Below are 26,412 nucleotides of genomic sequence, written 5' to 3' on the forward strand. Positions count from 1 at the left end.
AGGGACCCAGGGAGTTTCATGGCTGAGTGGGGGTTTGAACCCATGTTTCCCAGGTCCAGTCCTCTAACCGCTACACTATACTGGCAGTTGGGCCACCCTCGATGTACATGCTTGAGATGTTTTTGACGGAGAGCAATAGAGGGACGAGTGTGTGTGTATGTACAGTTCCTGCACTTTTATTTTCCATAGTAGAAGTGGTGATATCATCTGCCAGAGCTCTGGTGTAACTGATAGATGGTGTTTGCCTAGGCAAGTGAATGAGGTGAACAAGGCTTTTAAGTTTGTCCAGGGGAAGTTGGAGTCGAGGTTGGTTTACTTCTTTCCTTCACTTTGATGGGGTTCCTGTTTCATGCTGGCAGTCGGAATAGTGATAATACTTCTGTGTGACGTTGTTTTGAATTTCTAAATAAAAAATAAAGGTTGTGCTTCAGCCAGCTGAAATTTTGTTGATGATGTTAAAGTTCAATGAACCTAGTGAGTCAGAAGTAAGCACCACTGAGTTCAAAGGAGCTTACTTCTAAGAAACTGTGTATAGGATGAGTATGATGGAATTATTCTCTTGTGTAGCCTTCCTAAGAAGAGTAGCTCCATTGCCTTATATACTGTTTTTTAAAAAAATTATAATCATTTACTGCTACTTTTAATTTTCATTAACTATAAGTCACTTTGAGTGCACGTATTTGTGTAGAAAAGATTAACAAATTTAATAAATAATAATTCCAATAATTTGTACATTATGCGGTACAGTCCTGCTCTATGTATGTATTGTATGCCAATAATGAATTCAGTGTGGTGTAGTGCTTAAGGTGTTGGACTACGACGCGGGAGACCAGGGTTCGAATCCCCACACAGCCATGAAGCTCACTGGGTGACCTTGGGCCAGTCACTACCTCTCAGCCTCAGAGGAAGGCAATGGTAAACCTCCTCTGAATACCACTTACCATGAAAACCCTATTCATAGGGTCGCCATGAGTTGAAATCGGCTTAAAGGCAGTCCATTTCCATTTTCAATGAATTCATGCAGTGGCCTGCATTTTCTGATTCTCCTTGAGGGTATGGCTATTAATTGACTTAAGATTTCTGGTGAAAGCCATTAGAACAAAAACCTCAGTAGCAATAACCAGTACATTGCAAGGATTGTCAAGGACCAGCTACTGAATCTTGTAGAAATTGGAGGTGTCCCTGAGCACTTATGAGATATGCTTGCAGTTGCCCACTTGCACGTTGAGCAAAGGGCAGCACCCGGCTATCTTGCAAACCTCAACCTTCCCTGCTCCTGTAGCTGCTTATGTTGGACTCTGTTTGCAAACACCTTCGTGCAGAATCTCAAGCACCACTGTTACTTTCATAGTGCCCCGCTAATGAAGTTAAGCAACCATTGGAAGAAAAAGTTGGCCTGAGCACACATTTTTAGCATTTATATATGATGTGTGTGCTTGTATAGTTTTGCATTCCTTTGGCCTGGGATTGGGTGGCTAGTAATTTGCACTCTTTTCCCCATCCCCTATTTTTGCTCAACTCCCCCAGGTAAGGCTTCTGATTGGGAGAAAAACGATGTTAGGATCCCCCTCCCTGCTTCCATTTTTATTGCCTTTCCCAGATAGAGAGAATGCGTTTGAGGTTTACTCAGCTACCAAGCAACAGAACAGGAGTGACTGCCAAAGATCAGAGGAGGAATCTGTTAACCATTTGAAGTCGATTTGGATTTGCTCAGCTTTAAGACACTAACTCCCCCCCCTCCCAACCCTCCTTCTCTTTCAGATATGGAGGAGTTGGCTAGAGAGAGCATCAGCTTGTTAGCCAAACCTACTTTGGAATCGGATAGTCCCAATCTCTCCTCTGCTGGGGCGGTCTTTATCATGCTGAAATCTGCCCTCGGAGCAGGACTCCTGAATTTTCCCTGGGCCTTCAATAAGGCTGGTGGAGTCACGCCAGCTGTCTGCGTGGAGCTGGTAAGTGCCAAAAGCAACCTATCCAGGGGTCTTTGTGGAGAAATTGGTTGATGGAATAAATAGGGGGAGGGTCTGAGAGAGTTTGGTCTTAGCCAAATTGACTTGGAAGCAAGCCCTACTGGTTTTTTAAAAAAGTTTGTGTACTTCCAAATAACTTCAGAATCAGAAGTTATTTGAAGTTTCTAATTTATCAGAAAAGATATTCCAACATCTGTCTAATAATTCCCCCTTTTGCTTTTAGAAGACTCCCCTCACTCCCCTGACGTGCGGGTAAGGATGGGCGACTTGTCAGTTTCATATTGCATTTTTTGCAGATCCCCCCCCCAATTCACATGAAAATTCATCAGCTTTTTAGTGCAAATGTTTCCTGATACACACATTTTTGCATGCACTTTTGACTGATATACACATTTTTGCAAACATCTCTCCCTAACATAATGCATTTTTATATGTTATTTCCACCAATACATGCAATTTTATGCATGCTTTCCTCTAATGTGCACATTTTTTGTCCATGTTACTTGGTTAGGGAACTGCATCACAAAATTTGGAGAAGTTTGAATTTTGAAGGATAGCAGCATTCCAGTTTGCTTATTGTTTCTGAAAGTGGCAATGTGGTAGGTTCACATTAAAATTCAAACTGAGCAGAATTTCTCCCCATCCCTCATGTGTGGGTGTAGAGAACATTCTCTTGTGGTTTCTGCAAATACACTCTGCACCTGCTTTTTGGAATACAATTCATACATTCCAGGGTTGAGAATATACTGAAAAAGCTGGGGATGTGCTTTGATTTATTAGTTGCATTTAAGTCTCACTTTCCCCCAAAGAGCACAAAACAGTGTACGTGGTTCCACCCTTTGCATTGTATCTTCACAACAACCCTGTGAGGAAGGTTAAGGTGAGAGTGACTGACTGACACAAGTTCATCCAGTAACCTTTGTGGTTGGGCGGTCTTTGAACTTGGGCTTTGCTACTTCAACACTCATCAGCTTCCGCTGGTGATTCTCGGCTCAGACTAAGCCCTGAATTTACCGTATGATCCAGGCTGCTGGAACTTGGGATGGAAAGATCTGTCAAGTACTCTAAGTTGCTTACTTTTCCAGTCTTAAATTCAGTTTTCCACATTTCTGCAGCAATTTGCGATTTTTTTAAAAAAAAATCCTCATGAAAATTCTCCAGCATTTTAATATGAGTTTTTCCTAATAAACACACTTTTGTAAGCAATTTTGACTAATGTACACTCTTTTGCAAGATCCTCCGTGGCGCAGAGTGGTAAGCGGTGGTAACGCAGCCGAAGCTCTGCTCACGGCCAGAGTTCGATTCCAATGGAAGGAGGAAGTCGAATCTCTGGTAAAAGGGGCCGAGGTCCACTCAGCCTTCCATTCATTCGTGGTCGGTAAAATTAGTACCCGGCCTATGCTGGGGGGAGGTAAAGAAAGGCCGGGGAAGGAACTGGCAATCCCACCCCATATATACTGTCTGCCTAGTAAACGTCGCCAGACGTTGCCCTAAGAGTCGGAAACGACTTGCACTACAAGTGCGGGGACACCTTTACCTTTTTACACTCTTTTGCAAACCAGGTCTCGTCATACAATGGATTTTTGCCTGTTAGTTTCACTCATATATTCATTTTTATGCACACTTTCCCCCTAAGGCACCATTTCTGTTATATTTTCGGTGCCTGCTGAAGACCTTCCTCTTTCAACAAGCCTTTTAAGTAGAGACCTTATCCCAGTCTGCGTCTGTGTTGGAACTGCTTTTTAAGAAAGCTGTTTTTGTTTTTTTAAAAGATGCTGGATCAGGCCAAAGGCTTGTCTTGTCCTGTGTTCCGTTCTCACACTAGCCAACCAGATGTCTCCGGAAAGCAGGATAAAAGCAATCCCACTTCACTTGTGGTACTCGGGACTGTGGGGTGGGTGTGCAACATTTTGGAGCGTTTCTGCTTGGCTTCCTCGCATCTAACCTATCTAGGGACAGAGGAGAAACTCCATGGCTCCCCATCGTCTGTGCTGTGATTTGCTTTTGCCTTTGCTTGTTACTTTATTTTTTGTTCTTAGGTTGTATTTTGTCTTGTTTTTAGACTGCACTTCTATTTTGTACTGTGTCAGTTCCTTGTAAGCGGTCTTGTGTATCTTTGTAGAAAGGTAGTGTATAAATTCACAATTAGAGTATATATTTATAATAATAAAACACTTGGTTTGGTTCCTATTTTGTGAAACCACAGAATTTGAGCTTCATGCTCTCCTTCAGCATTTGCACTTTATTTTGCAGTGCAGTTCCCCAGCCAAAATGTGTATTTTTAAAAAGTGCTCATAAAATGCATGTATTAATGAAAATAACATATAAAAGTGCTTTATACTGGGGAAAATTGCTTGTTAGGAAAAATCCACACTAAAATGCTGATAATTTTTTTTTAGGTCTGCTATTTTTTAATATATAAAAAACTGATGTTGAGATATAGCAAATTGAACATAAGATTGGAAAAATGAGGAACTGAGAGAAATCGAGGTGGACAGATTTGGCCTTCCCTAACCCTATCTGGTGTGCTCCAGTTCTGTGTATTGAATGTACATGTGTTTACAGAGGCCATGAAATGATGATGTTGCCGCATCCTCCTGGGTCATTGCTTTTCTCTTTATCTCCTCCTGAATACAACCCGCTTATCACACCTTCCTTAATCTCTGACCTTCATGCTCCTGTTGCAAACACCAGCGTTTCATGTTTCCCAAATGCAATTCCTAGAGCTTAACTGGACGTTGTGGGAGGAAGTTGATTTCACCCGTGTCTGATTTAGATGTTCACTTTGGAGACAGAAGGAGCGTTTTCACATGCAGCGTTATCAGGGTATTCTTGCAAAACCAGTAATTGTTTTCACCCTTTGTATAGCAATTTTATCGCCTCTAGGGCTGGCCCAAGTTCTTGTGGGTAATTGTTTCCCCTGCAGAGTTAAATCTGTCAGTTTCTCATTTTTCCAATCTTAAATTCAGTTTTCCACACAAGTTTATGAATTTTTTTGCGAGTCCTCATGAATATTTGTGCAAATTTCTCCTAATTGTAGAGCCATGAGAGTGGTTGTATACTATAGCCAGCATGGATTTTTTGCATTCCGCAATGTTAAATTGAAAATACTCCCATGTCATTCTGATGCTTCCCATAAGCTCATTTCAAAACAAAACCTTACAAAACATATAGTCATGAATTCAGAAATGCTTGCTTAACAACCCTCTAGTTTTTCATAGTGATAAACAAAACACTTAGAGAATCGAGAGTTCAAAGTATAAAACAAGAAAAAAAATCCAGATCTGTGTTGGACTTTTTTCTGTCAGTGGTCTCATAATTTGTTGAAATTACTTAAAAATCAGCCATGTTCACAGAGTGCCTATAATCTTATTACTGACCTTACCCCATACTCTGACCTTCATTTTCTGCAGTTTAAAAGTTTAAAAAATGCCTGGCTGATTTTTAATTCATTTAAGAAATTAAACATTGAAGTCTATTATAACATTGGACATGCTTAGTAAAAGAGCCAGACTCACATCTGTTTGGCTTGGCTAATCAGGTGGCCACACCCATGCTAGACCTTTATTTCACTTTAGACAGTCCTGGCTTCCCCCAAAGAATCCTGGGAAGTTTAGTTTGTGAAGGGTGCTGAGAGTTGTTAGGAGACTCCTCTTCCCCTGACTGAGTTCCAGTGGCCAGAGTGGTTTAGCAGTCGGCCCCTCTTTAGGGAATTGTAGCTCTGTGAGGGGAATAGGGCCTCTCCTAGCAACTCATAGCAGGAGACCTGACCTCCTCTATGAGATATTGTACTGCCCTACTAATTTGGAAAAATGCAAACACAATTTGGGTTGGTCTTTCACAGTCTAGTCTACTTCCTGTGTAGCTTTGAAGAATTTGGTAACATGTGCCTCTGAGCATATGGTGACTGGTGGCAACCCCTGCAATCAGCCCAAATAACAGAAACAAGACATGTGCTGTGCTGATCTTGTTTTAGCAGGGAGGAAGCAATATTAAAGACAGTTGATATAGTTCAGATAGTCATTTTAAATATGTTTGATCTGATTTGCAATTGTGAAATTTCCTATAGTAAATCATTTTCTTTTGCTTCTCTTTCTGTGAATATGTGAAGTACAGCAACACTAAAAAAAGGCAAATAATGGCACTGATTATTTTGCATACAAGGTGATTTGCTTAATATCATAAAGGGCTTGCAAAAATATGTACATTAGTCCAAACTGCCTACAAAAATGTGTTTTTAGGAGAAGTTAGCAGTAAAATGCTGTAGAATTTTCATGATTTTTTTTAAATTGCAAATTGCTGCAGAAACCTGGAGAACTGAATTCAAGATTTGAAAAATGAGAAACTGAAGGCTCATTTACGTAGTGGCTTAGTGTGTGTTTGGTGCAACTCACAACTCCTTTAGATTTGCATGGTTCACATGACATTACTGGCAAACAGGAGCTATCGCACAGTTTCCCCCCTGAAAATCCCTACTAACCCAATCCGCTGATAATACAAAAACTGGAGAGAAAAAAGTCTCCACTCCATTTCTCTAGTGGTTGCAGATGCTTTGCTCCGATCCTTTTAGGTGGGTGTGTCAATCATTCCCTTCTCCATGCCCACTATCTCTTCCTCCTTGCTTTCATTTTGTTTGCTGTGGGCTGGCAAGCAACTTCCGGTTGCTCTCCTCTGTTCTGTTGGCCTTTTCTATGTTGCTGCAAACAGTGCCTTTATTTTCTTTCCCCCCTAACTTGTGCACAAAAGCATAACTCTGCTCAAAGTTTTGTATTTCAGCTGTATCCTACCAACCATAGGCAGGGAGAAAACAGATTTGCACTTCTGGTTTTTTTAAAGGAACCTACTGCAGCTGGTAGAACAGACTGAGCATTCTCAGTCATCTAGCAACCAAAGAAAGTGGGAAAGTATAATTAGAGGGTGGGGCCAAAAGGAAACAGCGAGACTAACCCTTCCCAGCGGAATGCATACTTGTGTGAATGGGAAAAACCAATTGGCAGCTACCATTGAGCAGGAACTGCAGACGATGCAAATCAATAATGAAGGTAAAAGCAGTGTATTAGTTATGAAGAAATACTCCCCTGTAGATGAGCCCTGAGAGAACAGAAATTGACAGGTCTTTCCATCCCTAGGTGGGGTGGAGCTGACCTCCCAGCACCAACATTGCTGCTGCTCAGCTGGACAGAGGTGAGGCAGGGTGGTGGCAAATTTAGGGCAGAGCAGGTGCACCAACCAGAGCACCAAATAGGTTGTGGTCATGCTGGTGCACACACACAGCTTTGACCTCGCTACTGCCCTGCTTCAGCCCCTCCTCAGCCCTGTCCATGTAAGCAGCAGCAACACTGATGCCAGGAGGGCAGTTCCAACATCCCACTCTGTGTGCTACTGTTGGCATGTGCAGCTGTCTTTAGGCCATCGGTAAGTCCCGCCGCTTGCCAAGAGGGTTCCTGCTGGATATTGGTAGGCTTGTGTTCTGCTGCAGAGCCCCACAGGTGGCTCCTAGACATCCTTTAGCTGCTTGCCTTGTCGTGCATGCTGGAGGCATATCCTCTGGCCACCAGTGATGCTCCTGATGTCCTTATTTTTTGTTTGAATGTTTACTGCTCCTTTACAACTGTATCCTGTCTGTGTCCCAAGTTAGCAGGGGAGATGGAATGGCTCTTGATTGTGTCTTCATGAAATTCAGGGTTGGTCAACCCATATGACCTACTTCTAAGTCCATGCAGTAGCGGCTCCACAGGACCCTGGCATAGGCGATGCAGGCACCCTGGATAAAGACAGCAGAAGAGCCCGGCTGGATCAGGCCAATGGCCCATCTAATCCAGCATCCTGTTCTCACAGTGGCCACCCAGATGCCTGTGGGAAGCCCGCAAGCAGGACCTGACCACAAGAGCACTCTCCCCACTTGTGATCCTCAGCAGCAGCTGCCTTCAGCCAGAGCTTGGAAAAGTTCCTTGTTTGAACTACAACTCATATCAGCCCCAGCCAGCATGGCCACTGGATTGGGCTGATGGGAGTTGTAGTTCAAAAAAGGAACTTTTCCAAGCTCTGCCTTCAGCAGCAAAGGGAGAACACAGCCGTTGTGTAGTTGGATGCAGCTAATGTAGTCTGAGCAGGAAAACATCCTGATGGATCCTTTCCCAAGAGCCAGAGCTGTCTGTGTTCCACGTTCCCATCTCTCATGTTACCCAAAAGATGTTGCTGGAGGCACCTTGCTAGGCCAGCCTTTTCCCAGGCTGTTGTCCTCTGCCCAGGATGGCCCAAATGCCATTACTGGCAACCGGTAATCCAACCTTTCCCAACCAGTGTGCCTCCAGGTGTTGTTGGACCACAACTCCCATCAGTCTCAGCCATTGGCAATGCTGGCTGAGGCTGATGGGAGTTGTGGTCCAACAACATCTAGAGGCACACTGGTTGGGAAAGGCTGCCTCCTGTGCTGGAGGCAGTACGTAGCCATCATGGCTAGTAGGCATTACCCTCCATGAAGTTGTCTAATCCTAGGACAGGTACCTACTTTGCCTGAATGGTTGAGCTATCCTGATTACTGTTGCTGTTACCTCTCTTTTGGCCTCTTTTTCTCTCTCCCAGGGGTCCTTGATATTCCTGATTAGTGGCTTAGTGATCCTGGGTTATGCGGCCTCCATCAGCACCCAGACAACGTACCAGGGTGTGGTGAGACAGATCTGTGGGGCTGCTGTCGGGAAGCTTTGTGAGGTCTGCTTCATTCTGAACCTCTTCATGATCTCGGTGGCGTTTCTTAGAGTCGTGGGAGACCAGTTAGAAAAACGTGAGTCCTTTTGGCCCCTTGAGCTTTCTGGAAACCACCAGCTGTTCTTTTTCTTTATTTAGAATATCTCTATGCTCCGCTGGTATTTAAATAATACCAGTGCACAATTCACAATATATATTTTGAAGATGTTTTGAGTGCTTTTAGTGTTTTTGTTTGCCACCCTGGGCTCCTTCTAGGAGGAACGGCGGGATATAAATTTAAAGAATACTAACAACATCTCAGCGTAAAAGAATAAAATCAGCGTATTAACATTTTAAAACGTGGTAAGATTCAAATCACTGTAGCCAATAAGGCATCATAACCGATGTCGGGAATTAATAGCCAGTGGAAGTTTGGGTAAACAGGTGAGCTTTAAGCTGGCGCCAAAATCTCATCGGAGTCGGGCCTGCCTTCCTGCAGAGGGGAGGGAATGTATCTCAGCCGGCAGCGACGTAATCAGGAGAGCTTCCTCTAAGGAACGTAACATATTTGTTGGCTGAAGGGGACGGTTCCCCGCGATCCAGAGATCACTGATGAAAGAATGTTTTCAATTGCAATTGTATTTTTGAAAGTTTTAAACCATTTTTAGTATGCTTTTCTTTTTCTTGTTAAATTGCTTTGTTTATGTTTGCCGCTCTGGGAAGAATGGGGTATAAATTCAATAAACAATAATAATTTGAGCAGGTCTAGATGGGAGGCTATAGGTTTATAGCAGGCATGGGGAACCTCAGGCCTGGGAGCCAATTGCAGCCCTCCAGGCCTCTCCATGTCCTTGGGACTCTCCCAGGCCACACACCCTTCTTAGCCACACCCCCTTTCCCCAGCCACATCACTTACAGGCTCCTTGGGTGCCTGGCTGGAATGTGTGCTTGACCGCTGATAATGCTTCTTGCTTGTCTGGAAGGTCCTGCCCCCACATTTTCCTCTGGCTCCGCCCACCACTGGCATGTGGCCCCAGAAAGTTGCCCGGAAGAGAATGTGGCCCTCGGGCTGAAAAAGTTCCCCCTTTTTTTACAGCCTGTTCTCTTCTGGCTAGAAGTAGTAATGAAAAAAAATATGATGGTGGTGATAAACTCCCCAGGCAAACAATGAAACTGAATCAAGTTTTAAATTTCTTTGGAATTTCCCTGTGTGTTTCTCTCGTGAGGGCATATAGCAACTGTGAGGGAGGGAATTTGAATTGGTGAACCTGTGTGTGCGTCTAAAGATGTGGATGGGGACTTGTGGCTGTGAGTGACTTGCCTATGGCCACTTGCTGAGTTTGTGGCAATGGTAAGACTTGAACTGAGGGACATTCTGGTTCACAGCCCAACCCTCAGCCTTCATATCTGTGTGATCCATGATATGTAATCAGCTGTAAGTCATTTGTGGGCTGAAAGCAACAGCGGTGAATACCATTCACATTTGCTCAACTGATTTCCCTTCTGACCATGGAATGAATAAGTGAACATTGGCAATTTCCATGCCCGGTTCTGTTTTCGTCTGAATTTTCCTTGATTCGTAGTTATACCTCTCAATGGCAGCCAGTAGGTGAATAACCCTCATTGTCTCCTTATGTACCTTTCCTTTCCAGTGTGTGATTCTTTCTATTCGAATGAAACCTTGAGTGGTGGAATCTCTCGCCAGCACTGGTTCACAGACCATCGCTTCACACTTTCTGCCTTGTGCGCCTTGGTTATCTTCCCCCTCTCCATTCCAAGGGAAATTGGATTCCAGAAGTACACAAGGTAAAAGACCCCAGTGGTTCTGGCTACTTGGCGCTCTGGTCCTGGGACTGGGCTGAATGGCAACCAAATTTCCTTCCATTGCTCAGTTCCATTGATGACAAGGGCCATTCAGAGACTGAAGAACTTAAGAGGGTACCATATCCCATTTCTCAGAGCCCTGCTCAAGCATTCTTTCCTCAGCGCAATTGCCACAATCTTTTTATTCATTATTACATTTATATCCCACTTTTCCTCCGACAAGGTCAAGGTGGTTGCATGGTTCTCTTCCTCCCTATTTTATCCTCACAACAACCCTGTGAAGTTGTGGGAGGATTTTATAACATTGACTTTAGCTGATTTAGATGGATCCAGAGGAACTCCAGAGGGGCACCCCAAACACACCCAAATCCCTAGTGTTATTCCCCCTTCAAAGTACGTAGCTGTAAAGTTGGCAATCGCGTGTACCAGGTGCCTTTAAGCCCTCTTTACAGCAATAATGAAAAGCAGCACACAGGATTTCACTTCTCAGATCTAGTCTCAGGAGAACTCACTGTCAGCTCAGAGACCAACAAACGTTTAGTCCCTTCTCTGCCAATCAACACTTCTTCCCTCCAAATTCAGTACTTTCCTTGATTTACTGCGAGCAATGCTAAAGCCATGACGTAAGATATAAATGCTTTATTAGATGCAGAAAAGAGAAAAATAGAAGCATACATTCTCACTTTTGGCCAAGAAATAAATCAAGCAAATTAACCAAGCTAAATAAAACTTTTACTTACAAGCATTGAAGTAACCTATGCGAGAAAGTTCCTCATTGCTCTAGAAGCCGAGGAACCCAGCAGAGGGACACATCCATGTTCCTAAAAGCAATACCCAGGTACCTGATCAGATCCTCAGGTCATTGACCCTCACCCTGACCAGTTCAAGTCCAAAAAGCGACTCAGATTTCCTGGTGTGCACAATGTTTATACCCTCACAGATGTTCCTTCCTCCTACTTAATAATATATTTATTTATGCCAAACCCTAATTGCTTCTGTTTGCCTCATCTCTATAATGAGATACCACATGATACCCTTTTGAATATGGGGGGTGGGGGCAGCCATTGAGCTTAAGTGGTGTGGAATCTTTAATTTTTCCCATTTGTATGTTTCAGTATCCTTGGTACCTTGGCAGCTTGCTATCTGATGCTTGTCATTGTAATAAAATACTATCTCCGAACCGATTATGTTGTCAAACATGATCATTGGCGTGCCTCTGGGTAAGTGTTGGCATGGGTGACTGTTCTCTCTTTGTCAGGTGGTGGGATTATCAAGCTATCACTGACATGACACGTCAGCGCCTTGAGCTTGCATGGAGATACTGCTGATATTTAAATATCATTTAAACCTGCCACAATTCCATTGCTTACCTCTAAACTTAGAGTCTTAAGGGAACTTGACTGTGATGCTACTTGTCTCCTATGCCTTCTTAACAGGACTTGCATCAATAACTCTGAAGTGTGTTAAATAGATTCTCTCCCTCTCCCTCTCTCCCCCCCAGTAGGAGCCCAGGGCGGCAAACAAAAGCACTAAAATCACTTTAAAACATCATAAAAACAGACTTTAAAATATATTAAAACACAACAGCCATTAAAAACATATTAAAACAAAACATCTTTAAAAACATTTTAAAAGAAGCTTTAAAGACATTAAAAAAGAAGGTTTAAAAATATATTAAAAAGCAGTTCCAACACAGATGCAGACTGGGATAAGGTCTCTACTTAAAAGGCTTGTTGAAAGAGGAAGGTCTTCAGTAGGCACCTGTTGTACCTCATGTCATACCTGAGTTGGGACAGGAGCACAGGAAGCTGACTTATGCTATGTCAGACCACTGGTCCGGCTAGCTCACTGTTGTCTACACTGGCTGGCAGCGGCTCTCAGGCAGGGTTCAGTCCCTGCCTGGAGATGTTGGGATTGAACTTGGGAGCTTCTGCATGCAAGGCAGATGTTCTACCACTGAGCTGCAGCCCAGCCCACGAAGAGCGATAGTGGAGGGCTTTCATAGCTGATGCTTAAATCGCCTTTGATCCTCTCCTAGGCCAGAGGTTCCCAAGGTGCGGTCCGCAGCCCACCAGTGGTCTGTGACTTTCATTGAGGTAGTCCATGGTGGCAACTCTGTGGGGAAAAGAAGCTGACAAGGCACTTGATAGGAGTGGAGGAGCGTCGATACATGGGAACATGTAGAGAAAGAGGAGAAGAAACTAAGAGAGTGCATGCAAGAGAGAGTAACTCAGAGTGGGAGTTGTTGGTTTATAAAAAAGGATAGTGGTCAACATAAAAAAACATCAAAAACATTTATTCTTTTATTCCTTATTGTATTAAATTTTTAATTCTATATAATTTTTAAAAAGCTTTAGCATCTAGCACAGTGTATTACAATGGCTAAACAGGCAGAAAAATCATGAACTGGTTTGCCAAGACTCTCGGCAACTTTCAAGTAGTCCATGGGGGAAATTGAATTGGGGTACTCATGTACATAAACATAACTGGTAGAAGCCCAGGGTGGATACCGACCTGGGTTCCTACTGGGAGGAAGGGCAGGATATAAATTGAATAATTAATTAATTAATAACTAAATAAATCCACTAGGGATGGGTGACAATTTCGATTCCGTTTGCATTTCAAGCCCAATCTATCAAATTTGCACTTTCCAAAACAATGTGAGAACTGAGCCATCCTTCGAAATCTGCCCTTACTCAAAATTTGGATTGCAGTTCGCCAACCAACCAAATTTACAAAAATGCAAGTGTGTATAAAAATGAATATATGAATGAAAATAACATGCAAAAATGCATTACATGACGAGAAATGGCTTGCAAAAATGTCTACGTCAAAACTGCCTCCAAAATACGCTTATTAGGAGAATTCTCACTAAAATGCTGGAGGATTTTCATGAGGATTTTTTAAAAAAACAGCAGCAAATTGCTGCAGAAATGTGGAGAACCGAATTTAAGAATGAGAAACCAAGAGAACCAAAATTGACAGATCCCTAATATCCCTAATCCATCCCTAATATCCACCGTTTCCATCTTGCATTGGACCACCCTTGCATACTTTAGAAGTTTCACTGAAGCATAAGATTTCATATGAATCAAATCTGTAAGATGGTGTGTGTGGCTTGGCTTACTCTTTTGAGCCATCTATTATGTTAAAGTAACCCCTTGCCTTCATGTGGAGTACATGGTGGTTTAGGTAGCTAGCGCACACACTCTTGCTCTGTCCTGCTCTATTTGCATCTGACTTGGCCAGTTGTGACACTCACATGTGCCCTGTTTTTAAACCTTGCAGGGTCTCCTCTTGGGCTTCTATGTTCAGTGTTATCCCAACAATCTGCTTTGGATTTCAGGTAGGAGGTTTAACTTTTTCTCTTCCTTTCTTGTTTCCCCTCCCCTTCTTTCCCCCCATCATCAATCTTTCCAAGTCATATTTATTTATTTTTCCACTTGAGGTGATGCAACACCCTCTATTCAGGTTTAACCCCTTTGACATAATGGAGAAAAGAGAGACTCCTAAAGTTGGAAGAAAGGATAACCAAAAGAGGATCTAGTTTCACCACCTATTCCATCCACACCTAAGGGAATTCTCAGGTGGACCTGACTCTTGACACCCATCTTTTTTCCATTTGTAACTGATACCTTCCCAAATGAAGGAGGGGTACCCCATCCAAGCTCCTATGCAGAATGAGTGAGAAGCTGTTTTTTAGGGAAGCTCAAATGGTCAGAAAAGGAGCAGACCAAATATAGCTAGAAAAAGGGTCTTCATGGTACTTGATATAAGAACACAAGAAGAGCCTGCTGGATCAGACCAAAGGCTTACCTAGTCCAGCATCCTGTTCTCACAGTGGTCAACTAGATTAGATGCACGTGGGAAGCCTGCAAGCAGGACATGAGCACATGTTCCCACTTGTGATTCTTAGCAACTGGTATTTAGAGACTTCTGACAGTGGAGGCAGAACATTGCCACTGTTTCACCACTGTTTGCCTTACTTCCTCTGACTCCTTTCCTGAGTTCAGGCATTGGGATCTGCCCTGTATCTTCCAGCTTGAAGACAGATCCATTGAATGCATTCAGCTTCTATGAAGTCACCAGGGGTGCAGTTGTCCAGGGTCTCAGGGGGTCTTAGACCCTTTACTTTTTGGGAGCAGTGTCTTAGTAGGGTCCCCATGTGTCCAGCATCCTATGAGCCAATCAGCATGACAATGTGTTAGCCACTGAGAAGAGTCTTCTAACCTACTTCCTTGTTCTTTCCTGCTAATTAGAGTGAATCAGAGTGAAAGGAGGTGAGTCAGTCACTGAGAAGACTCTTCTCAGTAGCTAGCACTCTGCTCTTTCATGCTTATTGACTCCTAGTTGTGGGAGAAAGCATTAATAAGGATCTCATTCTCAACCGAGCAGGGGGAAAAAAGAGGATAGGAGGAGGCACGGCTATCATGAAGGGACCCTGCAGTTCTGAATTTGCCACTATACTACTGGAAGTCACTTTTCCTCCTTTGGCAAACCTTTGACTCCTTTGTTGCCCAAAGGTCCAACTGACGCCTTAGTAGGTTACCTGCTTCTAAATTATCTAAATAGTTTTTTTTATTGTTGGTCTTAATGTTTTTGGTGATGTGCTGCTTGGATTCTTTTTTTGGGTCCCTTATTGTCTTCTTGCATTTCTTTTGCCACGTCTGTATTTACTTTTCATTCTCCCCATTTGGACAAAACTTCCATTTTCTAAAGGAAGACTTCTCATCCAGCCCTGTAACCAGGGTGGGAAAACGGGTGTACCGCTCCCCTCCCGGAGCTGTGCTTTGCCCCCGCCAGGATATTTTTAGGAAAATTGACCTTTTAATTTGTGACATGACAGACAGTGGCAGCCTCCATTTAATTAATGACAGTTTGCTTTAAGAACAGGAGCAATTTAAGAATAGGGCCTTCTGAAAAATTCAGTGAATAAGGCAGGGTGAGTGCACAAGAAAAATCTCATCTGAAAGAGCTAGCTCCCCAAAGTCTGCTCACTCAACACTTTCCCTGACTGAGAGTGGATTTTTCATGATCACCCTAGTGATCCTGAAAAAAAGCCTGTATAGTAACGTGGTCCTTGAAGAGTTAAATATTAGAACTTTGTATTAGAGATAGAGTTAGACTCCACCCCTTGGACTTTCCTTTGCTCTTCTTTTCTGTTTCAGTTTCAGTTGTGTTCTCTACACAGACATCAATAAAGTGTGTTTGTTTGCCTGCAGTAATAAGTAAGAGTTTGTTTATTCTGCAGTAATTAGGATAAGTAGAGCAGGATTGGGTGTTTATTGCTAAAGGGTGAAATAAAGAGAGAACTTGAAGTGATCTGAAAGAATATTGACCCTAAGTTACCCTTTATTATTTTACAGCTCACTATATTCACAATCATAGTGTCTATTCTTCTTTTTCTTGAGTACTTGATGGCAAAGGATGAAAGCAACCCTAGAGGAATAGAAATGCTGCTGTACACACTACAGTTAGCTGGCCACCTAGGCTGAAACTCTGGCCAATCTCTGATTTTCCCAATGTGTGCAGGTCAGCATGAGGCCTTTTCATGATTTCTGGGTAGAAAAATCAACCCAGCAATCAGTAAAAAAAAATAAATTCAATTGCTTTCCACACTTTCCATTTACTTAGTTAACCCTTTATATAGCAACCAGTTAAAAATCCCTTTGGCTGTTTAACAGGAAGGAAAATCTAAAGGTCAGGAACAAGACTAGAAGAAGGGACCCTCAAGGAGGAGTTAACAAACACAATAAAATATTTATTTTTTCTCTGCCCTTCCCTAAACTTGTAGTGTGAACAAGTTTGTTTTTTGGGTGGAATCTAAAACTGACATACCTAACACAGCATCAGTGCCAACCTCAGGAGCTTACTGTCATTACCAAAGTAGTTCAGTTCATGAAGAATCAGAACACAGGGTCAGACCACAGGTAAAGGAGGACTGTGGCTATGGGCAAAGTCAAGCTTTTGAGCCTGGTATTCTTGGGGAGCTCTCAAAAAAGGGTGAGACTGTTCAACAGATTAAACTTCATTAATGAAGGTTTACACGCACTCTGGATGGAGGAGGAGTGAGGAGGGAAGGTCACTGCCTTCCCTTTCCCTGGACTGGCCCTCACGTTCAGTGAGTGGGGGGGGGGAGGGGAGGATTGGCTCACAATTAATGAGAAGTGCCCCATCTAGTAATGTGGCTGCCTCACCTAATGAGGAAGGCTGGCTACAGGGCTGTTCTCATCTCTTCCTTGGCTATTCTTATTAACTCTGCTGGCCTCTTCTTGGCCTTGGTGGTACCTCTTCTGATCTACAGTATACATTCAAGTTGAGCTTCTATTATTGTGATTTTGAATTACTCCACGGCATTCTGGAGGGATTTGACCCTCTTGACGTTCCCTTTCAACTTTCTTTTTACCAATCGCTTCATTTTTGAGAAGTCACCTCTTTTTGAAGTCTAATGTGACTATGTTGGACTTGGCAATTATCCATTTACATATGAAACATACGAGAATTGATCCGGCTATCATTACAATTGACATACATGTTGGATTTAATAGCACTGTTGGCACTGGTTCCTATCGCTTCTTGCATCTTGCACCAGGTCCTGGTAGCCAATTAAGATTTACCATAGGGCTGCCACCCCTTTGGTTGGTTCCATGGCCAACTATTCTAGGGCACAGTCTGAGGGTATCTTGAAATTTTAACTGTTTGCTACTGGGACACACATTTCCCCAGTCTATGTGAGGGAAACCAATGTCACCTTTTGCTACATAATTCCTTCTTTTGGATGCTTCCTGGATTACATTTTCCATCTAAAAATCACCCTGGACATTTTTGTCAGAGTGTGTGTGGGATAGTACTAAATTATTCTTGAGGTCTCGTATCATCATCCACAGTAAATCTGTGGAGGAGTTTGCCTATTTTGGGATGTCTACCTTGCTGGACTCTGTCCTCTTTGACATATAGAGCTATACCACCTCTAGAACGCCCTGTCCTGTCCTTCCTATAGAGTTTCAGTCAAGAGATAACGATGTCCTACTGGTTCTCTCCATTCCATCAGGTTTCTCTTGTGCCTGCTTTATTATTATTATTATTATTAAATTTCTATCCTGCTCTTCCTCCCAGAAGGAGCCCAGAGCAGCAAACAAGGAACAAAACTGTAGCGCACTGCGTGTGTAGGTGAGACGTGGTATGGATCCAAGAGCCGTTTAGAACAGGAATAAGACAGGCCAGGCAAGTTTCATGTAAGAGTCTTTACTAGGCAAAGACATTAGAGACATCTTCCTCCATTGACAATTCTTCCCCCACACTCGAGTTCCTGCCAGTTCCCAGCTTATCACACCCTCAGCTAGCCAGACTGACCTTGATTGTCTGGAACTCTGTTCTCACAGTTTAACCCTTCTGCTTCAGGTTTCTCTCTCTCTGCTAAAAACCTTATCTGTAAGTCTCATAACCTGCGTCACTGACCAACAGCCCCCACCTGAGACTTGCAGACCTCAAAACATCAAGTTACAATTATTACATTTCTACAACATTACCTTTTCATTACAAATGCATTTCAGTACATGGATTCTTACAGTTTCTATTTACAGTTTCAGTTCAGTTCAGTTCCTCTTTATTCTTTATTTACACAAGTTTCACAGATTCATGTTTGCTTTTATTTGATGATACAATTACGTTTCATTCTTCAACACAATATTTCCACATTAGATCCATTGTTTCTTTATCTATAGGCCCCTCTTTTTCCCATTCCTCTGGAATTTCATCTGTTTCATTATTGTGTTGTGTAACATTAAATGCAAATCTCTGAGGAGGTTGACCTTTCGTTTTTCTCTCTGATCTCCTGACATTATCTATTTCCATTTCTTCCTCACTTTCAACTTTAGTTGGACCAGCACTTGTACTTGGCATTTCTGTATCATGTGTTGTTATGTCTTCACCTCTCAGCCTTTTAACAGTACGTTTGCCACCATATATTAAATCTGTCAAAGCAGCTTTTAATGGAATTTGCTGCCCAAAAGGAACATCTGCAGCTTCCTGTTTGTTTTCACTCTCTAAGATCACTGTTTGGCTGTGTCTCCAAGGTTCATCTATCACCTTTATGTTTCTGCTTAACACTACTTGTTGTTTCTCAGGTAACCAAACTCTGTAATATGAATTCTGAAATCCCAAAATGCGTCCTGCTTGTGCTTTTGAGTGTTTTGCAACATGTACCCAGCATTTTGCCCCGAAACGTTCTATGTGTTTCACCCTGGGTTTTCTTCCAGTCAGTTTCTCATAGGGAGACATGCCTATTCTGTGCATTAGGCGGTTCTGAATATAAACAGTGTACAGTATACATTCACCCCAATAAGTGTTATTCAAATCAGCATCTGCTAGCATTGCTCTCAATGAATCCTGCAATGACCGGTTCCTCCTCTCTGCCGTGCCGTTGGAGGAAGGGCTGAAGGGAGCGGTGAGACTATGAATTATTCCCTTCTTTTCCAAATATGTTTGAAATGAATTACTGGCAAATTCTCCTCCTCTATCTGATCTGATATTTTTGATAACAGCCCCATGTTGTGTCTCTGTTTTCTGTATGAATGCCTTTAATTTCTCTTCTGCGTCACTTTTCTTTTTCAATAAGAACACATGTGTAAATCTGGAAAAATCATCCACAATCACTAAATAAAACCTTGCTCCACCTTTTGAGCACTGAAAAGGACCAGCTAAATCCACATGTATAAGCTGATAGGGTTCTGAAGTCGTGCTTTCACAGCTCTTATTTACTGGCTTCACAGTCATTTTTGTTTTATAACATACCTCACTCTCATCCACATGCTCACAGTGTGTTAACTTCAAATCTTGACTATATTTTGGGGTGTTTTGTATCTTTTGAAAATGTCCGTGTGCTAATTTTCTGTGCCATTCATGGACACAATTCTCATGTTTCTCTTTATTTACTGCTATCCAAGCAGACATGTCTTTATCAATCTTGCATTCAACTATAAACATGTTGTTCTGTAATTTCCCTTGCATGCATATTTCACCATCTTTTCTCACAAAACATCTATCCCCTTCAAATGTAACTTTACAACCTATTTGAGCCAATTTTCTCACTGATAGAATGTTATATTTTAAACCAGAAATCAATAATACATCTGTTAAAATTCCCAATTTACCCATCTTCAGCGTTCCTCTTGCTGTCGCGTCCTGAGTAGATCCGTCAGCCAGATAAAGCTTCTCCTGCGTCGGCTTTGAAGTGTAAAATAAACTAGAGTCTGTGATTAGGCAATTAGACGCTCCACTGTCAAGAAGCCACTTAGAGTTAATCAGTTTATTGCTCTCTTTAGAAACAAAGTTCACGCTTGCCCTCTGACTTTCAAAGTCTCTGTAATTCCTCTTCTTTAAACAATGTCTCTGTAGATGCCCACGTGACCCGCAAAAATAACATGTTTTAGTCTCTTCCTTGCTTCTTTGATTCCGTTGTTGTACAGACACAGTCTTAGCCTCTTTTAAGTCCATTTTCTTGTTTTCTTGTCTCCTACACCACTCTTGTTGAAGTTTCTGTTCCACAAAGTCCAAAGATAGAGTCCCGTCTGGTTGACTTTCAAGACCAGCAACCAGCACGTCCCATTTTTGATCAAATGAAGATAACAGGAGATAAACCATCTGCAAGTCATTATGATGCACGCCTCGATCTTGGAGCTCAGCATTTAATCTACGCAATTCAGCCAAATGCTCTTCCATAGTCACATCATCAGTAAAACGCATCTGATAAAGCTTCCGTGCCAAACACAGCCTGCTTCCCGCAGTTTGTTGCACATGTGCAGCTCTTAACTTTTCCCACATCTGATTAGCAGTCGGCTCATTACTCACCAGCAACAGTTGTGAATCTGATAGCCCCAGAGTAATAAAAGCCTTCGCTTTCTCGTCTTTCTTCAGCCACGCTGCTGAAGGAGCTGCCGGAGGGGGTTTTTCCACGACATCATTTAAATCCTCTTTAATCAGAACAGCTCTCATTCTCCACTTCCAACTGGAGTAATTTACAGCATTCAGTCTCTCCATCGGCATCCCGGAAGACAGATTTACAGCCATGTTGCTCACTCTTACTTGCCTCTCACTTGCGTTTTGTTTCTCTCTGCAACAACGCCACTTCACCAGTTCTCGAACCCGCTACAACGCCTCATAATCTGGGCCCATAGCCCCTGTAGCGCACTGCGTGTGTAGGTGAGACGTGGTATGGATCCAAGAGCCGTTTAGAACAGGAATAAGACAGGCCAGGCAAGTTTCATGTAAGAGTCTTTACTAGGCAAAGACATTAGAGACATCTTCCTCCATTGACAATTCTTCCCCCACACTCGAGTTCCTGCCAGTTCCCAGCTTATCACACCCTCAGCTAGCCAGACTGACCTTGATTGTCTGGAACTCTGTTCTCACAGTTTAACCCTTCTGCTTCAGGTTTCTCTCTCTCTGCTAAAAACCTTATCTGTAAGTCTCATAACCTGCGTCACTGACCAACAAAAACATCAAAAACATCTTAAAAATAAAACATCTTCAAAATATCTTTTTTAAAAAAATCTTTAAAAACATCTTAAAAAGCAATTCCAGCACAGACTGGAATAAAGTCTCTACTTAAAAGGCTTGTTGAAAAGAGGAAGGTCTTCAGTAGGTGCTGAAAAGATTACAGAGATGGCACCTGCCTAATATTTAAGGGGAAGGAATTCCAAAGGGTGCCACAACACTGAAGGTCTGTTTTCTATAGCGATGCTGTCTGTCTAAATCGATCGCAGGAAATTATACACCTCTGATAATGGAGGGGGGATAAGTTTTGTGCTGGAAAACATGTTGATAGATCATGTCATGGAACATGGACTGCCTTCTTCCACTCCTCCTGCCTGACTTCCTGAAACTAAACATGCATTCAGCCCAACTCAGTACAATGCATCCGGGCACAGAGTGCTGCTGACTAGTGGAGGAGACAATTGCAAGATGGAAGCATCTGATAGTCATTTTTGCACAATAGCTTCTGAGCAGGAGTATGGTCCATCTGAGCAGCAAAAACATCCAATTTTAGCAACAAATTCCTTAAAGGTCTACAGTCATTCATAATTTACCCTGCTGATTACTCCAGAGGGGGAATGGGGCATAAGTTAGGAGGTTGCCCCTGGTGTAGATAAGACTAAGTTGGAGCACTTTTGATGTGGAGGCGGGGGAAGCAGACAGAAACCGATATTATCCCAGCTCCAGGAATGGAGATGGGGTGGATGCCATCCTTTTCCAAAACCTGCTCTGTGTTTCAGTGTCATGAAGCATGCATTGCCATCTACAGCAGCATGAGCAATAAGAAGCTCTCACACTGGGTTGTAGTGTCCGTGATGTCCATGCTGTTCTGTCTGCTTATATATTCTCTGACAGGTAAGCTGCTTTCAACTGGCCCATCTCTATTTTGTACCAAGCTCCTAATTTGTTTACTGGACCTTAGTGGAAGGGGAGCCCTGCACCCAGACTCTTTGCAGAGCAGGAGTGATGGCTAACTTACAAATTCCTCTTGGTTTGGCAAGTGAATGAGGTGATAATGAAGCTTTCAAGTTTGGGATGAGGGAGAAAATCGATTTAGTTTGCGTTTCATGCCGTCTCTACCAAATTCGCACTTTCTGAAACAGTATGAGAACCAAAACACTGCTGTCCTTTGAAATTCACACTTATCTGAATTTTGTGATGCAGTTCTCCAACCAAAGAATGTGTACAAAAATATTATATGCATATTATTAGGGGACAGTGCGCATAAAAATGTATTCGTGAAAATAACATACAAAATGCAACGTATTGGGGGGCGGGGAACCGCTTGCAAAAATGCAGATATTAGTAAAAAACTGCATACAAAAATGTGTTTAGTAGGAGAAATTCAGTCTGAAATGCTGAAGAATTTTCATGAGGATTAAAAAAAAGAATCACAATTGGTGCAGCAATCTGGAAATTTGAATTTAAGACTGAAAAGAAGATAAATTAAGATAACTGAAATGGACAGATCTTTCCATCTGTAGTCATAACAGATTATGCTAAATCTATGCTATGCTAAAGCTACGATAAAGAAAAAAATGAGGGAAATAACCAAGTTGAAGCTGGCTATTTCTTTCCTTTGTCTTTGATGGAGTTTCTACTTGCAGATTGAGTCAAATTTTTCCTCCATCCCTGCTAGCCTCCTACAGGTCTTTCAGCAAGCAAGAGCAGGAAATCTAGATTGAAGTCAGGAGATCGGGGGCTAATAGCAAACATGTTGTAAACATAAGGCAAAGGGATATATATCCAGATGGCCTAAGGATCCATCCCATTCTCTTAATTGTACACAACTTCCTGTTTTGATGGGGGTCCAGTAATGTCAGTGTTTTTGTGGGAAGTGGGAAGGCATGTTTTTGGCCTTGAATAGTGAGTGGTTGACCATTCTGGACAAACAGCAGTATGTCTGGTGATAGGATGGTTGGGTGGATCCCCTCTCTTTTGAGAGAGATTTGATAGGGCAGAAGAACATGCCTTGATTTTTAAAAAGATGCTTCTTTATGGCTCAGTGTGTGACTTGAGAGATTCACAATATTACCAGGTGAGTTCAGGGTGTCCCTGTTGTGGCTGATAGAGACATTAATTAGTTCAGATAAATTGCTTTCTTTCTGCTTCTTTAGAGAACTAAGTAGTGTATAATAGATAACATGTCGTACTTTGAAGAATTTCTGCCAGGTGGAAGGCTCCGTGGATGGTTAGTTCTTTATGTGGGATTCCACGTCTGAGATTTGTGATTTTGCTACTGTATATCGTATTTTCGTATTAACTCTATGTTTACCACTTTCGGGGACATTGAGCCAAAAAACAGCATATAAACAATTTTTTTTTTTCATTCTTAATCCTTTCCTGTTTTCTATACAGCAGGGTTGGCTAACCTGTGGCCTTCCAGATGTTGTTGCTGCTATTGGATTTGAACTCCCATCAGACCCAGCTAGCATGGCCGATAGTTGAAGATGATGGGAGTTGTACTCCAACAACACCTGGAGGGCCACAGGTTAGCCAACCCTGATATACAGGCTGCTGAACAGAAGGTTCAGTAGGTTTTTTTGGAGAGAGTAGCACAATCCCATCAGTGTGAAACAGTTCATTTTGCTACATCTCAGCTGAAGAGCTGTACACTTCTTGGCATACCTAATGAGCTCAGCGATCTGCTCTTCTGCATAGGGCTTTATGGCTATTTGACATTTGGTGCTGATGTTGCCGCTGACATCCTGATGTCCTACCCAGGAAATGATGTGCTGGTCATCATAGCTCGGCTGTTGTTTGGCATCTCCATAGTCACCATCTACCCCATTGTTCTCCTTCTGGGAAGGTAAGGAGCGGAAGCGATGATTTTCCTAAGCTTTATGCCTGATAGATATGCAGTTCTGGTTAATGAGGACTGTCATTAAGTATTTGGCATGGGATCTGTTGGCTGGTGCCGGTTTGAAAGCATTCTGTCAACCTACCAAGCCGGTATCAACTCAAATTCATTCTTGGTCCACTAGCAGCTGCTTTTACCAATCTGTTTTTCCCTTGCAAAAAACAGTGATATTTTGAAAGAAAATATTGATAAAATTATCGTTCTTGATATCTGTATTTTAGAGGTTTAGATTTTCAAAAATAGCTCCGGAAAATGGCTACATAAAAATATGATCAGCAATGATAGAAAGTTAATGAATTAATGTGAGTTAATGGAAAATTCAATACCAAATCTGAATTGGATGGAATTCTAGCACATCCCTATTGTGAATAGCGCCTCTGGTTAAAAGCGCAGCCTGATTTGGCTTACCTCCTAGAATAGGTCATTTGAGCTGCTAATTTTACCAAATACTGTCTTTATTCCTGCACCGAACGGAAGGAGTGGAAACTTGTTTAAAATACAGCATACCACGTAACTGCTTTAGGATGGAATCCAGCCTGTTTCACCAAAACCGTTTAGGACTTTGATTCAGATTTATTTTATTCCATACTGTATCCTGCCCTTTCCTCTGAAGAGCCCAAGGTAGCATTCATGCATCTCCACCGCTTTTATATCCTCTTAACTCTATGAGGTAAGTCAAGCTGAGAGATGTCAACTTTCCCAATGTTGCCCAGTCAGTTTCATGGATTTGAACCCTCGTCTCTCAGTCCTATACCACCACTCTAATTGCTAACTGCTTCACCACACTGGCTTTTCAAATATGGGTTTGGATGTCCGCATGGGGCTTCTGGTCAGAGTTGCTTGGTAGGGTTTCTGTTAGCTAGGAGGTGTGGCTGATCCCTTGATTAGCAGAATGAATTATGTAAATGATGCAACTCTGCATACAACTTATAATTACAAATGCCTGGAGACTATTCTTTCTCGGGCTGGTGACCTGTTAATAGACTAGAATAATTAGCTGATACTTTGAAATCTCCTACTGACAGGAGAACTTCTTTTGATGGCTGAGAACCTCTATTCAGCTTTTGGACCACAAGATCTATCTGAATTTGGGGAAGTTACAGCCTGTTGGTGTTGCTGGGGAACCAGAGAAAAGTTTGAACCCAGGTTAACAATTTGAATTGGAGTTACTGATAAAGTTTAAGAGCTCTAAGTTGACCAAAGGCAGAACACCTTGGGTTGTAGGGGGTCTCTTTGGAAATTGAATGCGAAGTTATTAAATACGCTGCCTGCTCCGGGGCTGCTTATTTGCTTTCATGTGTAGTTCTGTAAATCAAATATTACAAAAGATACCCATAAGTGTCTAGCGCACTCTCCTCCAAAGGAAAGCAAACCCTGGAACATCTCATCACGAGAGTTTGTAACATTCAGTAGCTTCTTTTTGTGCAGACATCTTAATTTTTTTGTACCCCCCCAATAACTCCTGGGACTTGAAGGAAGATGTATTTCAGACCTGACATATTTTGGAATAATTGTTTTTCAGGGGCATGCTTCTGTGGGGTATGTTTTGTACAACTGTTTCCCTTCACCTCCTGCTTTATGTAACATCTTGTCTGATGAAGAGATCTGGAGACCTTGAAAGCTTGCTACAGCTTTAGGGGCATTTTGGTTGGTCCCAACAAAGGCATTGCCCAGCTGGGGAATTTCAGAATTTTTACTGTATATAGCTGCTTGCTATTGTGGTTTCTGCACATGATGGAAAAGGCTGTACAAAAAGTGCCCCGAAGAAGGATTCTTTGAAAGTAAATAGTTTCTCTTGTACATCTTTTGCAAATGAATTTGCTGCCCTGGGCTCCTGCTGGGAGGAAGGGTGGGATATAAATCAAATAATAAATCAAATACATAAATGAACGTGGCCTGCTTAGCTGGGTAAGACTTAAGGTAAGACTTGGGTCCTCGCCAGCTTGTGCTTGCCCCTGTTTCCTGTGTGCATGTATGTTTTGTGGCCTAAAGTGGTGGTATATAAGCCATATGGTGACAGTGATACATATGTACGAAAGCTTAAGAAGCAGCCGGGGAGCCTCAGGCCTGGCCCCCCGGCCTCTCTATGTGGATCTTGGGGCTTTACCAAACCATAAGTCTCACTGACCCTGCTCTGCCTGAGAGCTGGAAAGATCTGCCAGGTTTGGTCCTCTCAGTTTCTCATTTTTCCAGTCTTAAATTCAGTTCTCTGCATTTCTGCAATACACATTTTTGCAAGCAATTTCTTGCCATATAATGCATGTTTACATGTTATTTTCACTCACCTATTCATTTTTGTGCACGCTTTCCCCTAATATATGCAATTTACCAGGCCAAGTTCAAGGTTCTGGTTTTAGTGTACAAAACCCTATACAGCTCGGGACCAGGTACCTGAAAGACCGTCTTGCCCCTTATACACCCAGTTGATCACTGCGCTCTGCAGGTGAGGGCCTCCTGCAGATACCACCTTATCAGGAGGTTCATTCTGCACAATATAGGAAACGGACCTTTAGTGTTATGGTACCTACCCTGTGGAAT

At 42.5% G+C, this 26,412-nt stretch overlaps 1 protein-coding gene across 5 annotated transcripts in view; it reads left to right on the top strand.

Moving 5' to 3' along the window:
• Positions 1-26,412, top strand: part of SLC38A8 (solute carrier family 38 member 8) — a 49,953-nt gene that overhangs the window by 16,182 nt on the left and 7,359 nt on the right. For all 5 annotated transcript variants that reach the window (XM_061594469.1, XM_061594468.1, XM_061594467.1 and 2 more), the window contains exons 2-8: positions 1,762-1,952; positions 8,556-8,754; positions 10,310-10,463; positions 11,597-11,701; positions 13,770-13,827; positions 21,755-21,869; positions 23,676-23,823. In XM_061594469.1, coding sequence (XP_061450453.1) covers positions 1,764-1,952; positions 8,556-8,754; positions 10,310-10,463; positions 11,597-11,701; positions 13,770-13,827; positions 21,755-21,869; positions 23,676-23,823 — 968 coding nt within the window. In that variant the 5' untranslated portion in view covers positions 1,762-1,763. The remainder of the gene's footprint in view (positions 1-1,761; positions 1,953-8,555; positions 8,755-10,309; positions 10,464-11,596; positions 11,702-13,769; positions 13,828-21,754; positions 21,870-23,675; positions 23,824-26,412) is intronic.

This window comes from Rhineura floridana, chromosome 13 (genome assembly GCF_030035675.1).
Source record: "Rhineura floridana isolate rRhiFlo1 chromosome 13, rRhiFlo1.hap2, whole genome shotgun sequence".
In the NCBI taxonomy this organism is placed as follows: Eukaryota; Metazoa; Chordata; class Lepidosauria; order Squamata; family Rhineuridae; genus Rhineura; species Rhineura floridana.